Genomic DNA, 1,175 nt, shown 5'->3' with positions numbered 1-1,175 from the left:
CACCCACCCACCCATGTGCGTACCCCCACCCGTGTGCAGACCCCCCCCACGCCCACACACCCCTGCCCACCCGTGGGCATCCCCAGCACACACAGGGGCACCCCTTCTCCCGGCTCCCCCGCAGCCCCTGTGCCCCAAGGGCAGGAGGGGGCAAACTCAGGCAGCTCCCCCCAGCCCCCCGGCACCGGGGGAACCGGCAGGGCCCCGGCCGATGACACGGGGGGCCGGCACGGTCCTTGGGCCGCCGGCACAGGGGGACATCCCCGGCGCAGGCTGGCGGGAGCGGGGGGCAGGAAGAAGGCAGGGCAGCGCAGGCAGCGGAGGGCCAGGAGCTGGGGGCCCAGCGCGTAGAGGACGTTGGTGAGGAGGAAGCTCCACCAGACGTCTTCAGGGGTCTGGTAGGGGAAGGGCGTGCGGGCGTGCAGCGAGGAGCCCAGGTGGGAGAACTGAGCCTGGGGACACAGGGCAGGGGTGGCACCGTGGGGGGCTGGCAGCGACGGGCTGGCCCGGGGCAGCCCACCCGGCACCAAAGGGTGTTTCGCAGGAGCACACCCAGCCCGTCCTATCTATAGACCTGCGGGCTGGCTCCAGCCTATTTCTGTCAAACTCATCCCCGGCTCCATTAAGATCCACCGAGGCCAAAGCAATTATCAGGCAGCGGCGGTGGGAACTGCTCCACATGCAGCCGCGGGTACGGATCTGTCCCCCCACGCTCAGCCCTGGCTCCCCGCTTGCTCGCTCCTGGTCGGGACCAAAACCCAGCCCGGGGGTCCCCAGTGACCCCCACCCTGCAGCCGGGGGATGGGCGATGGGGCACCCCTCACCTGGGCGACAGCGCCGGCGAACACCAGGCTCCAGTCGGGCAGCCAGGAGCAGCCGGGCAGCACCAGCCCGTAGATGCAGAGGCAGAAGAAGGGGAGGACGTAGAACATGTAAACCAGCATCTGGGGGGGACATGGAGAGGGTCACCCCGTCCCTGGCGGCACGGGGAGCTCCAGCCCCACCTCGGCCCCACTCACCTGCACTTTGGGGTAGGCGACAGGGTCGCGCAGGTACGGCTCGTGCTGGTAGATGTACTCGAAGCATGAGTCAACGGGACAGTCCAAAACCACCTGGGGATGTGGAGAGTGGAGGGGAGGAGGGTGGGGGGTGGATGCACCCAAGCCGGGCCCCCC

The 1,175-nt window shown here is 69.7% G+C and overlaps 1 protein-coding gene across 1 annotated transcript in view; it reads right to left on the bottom strand.

The window, feature by feature from the left end:
- Window positions 1-1,175, bottom strand: part of TM6SF2 (transmembrane 6 superfamily member 2) — a 6,735-nt gene that overhangs the window by 1,349 nt on the left and 4,211 nt on the right. The window contains exons 8-10 of the mRNA XM_035890631.1: window positions 1,020-1,112; window positions 825-944; window positions 157-452 (exon numbers count right to left, since the gene is read on the bottom strand). Of these exons, the coding sequence (XP_035746524.1) occupies window positions 157-452; window positions 825-944; window positions 1,020-1,112 (509 nt within the window). The remainder of the gene's footprint in view (window positions 1-156; window positions 453-824; window positions 945-1,019; window positions 1,113-1,175) is intronic.

The sequence above is a fragment of the Egretta garzetta genome, unplaced genomic scaffold (assembly GCF_000687185.1).
Source record: "Egretta garzetta isolate BGI_Z169 unplaced genomic scaffold, ASM68718v1 scaffold683, whole genome shotgun sequence".
NCBI classification, from domain to species: Eukaryota; Metazoa; Chordata; class Aves; order Pelecaniformes; family Ardeidae; genus Egretta; species Egretta garzetta.
The sequence above is the reverse complement of the archived record's forward strand: the minus strand, read 5'-3'. Positions and strand labels throughout refer to the sequence as shown.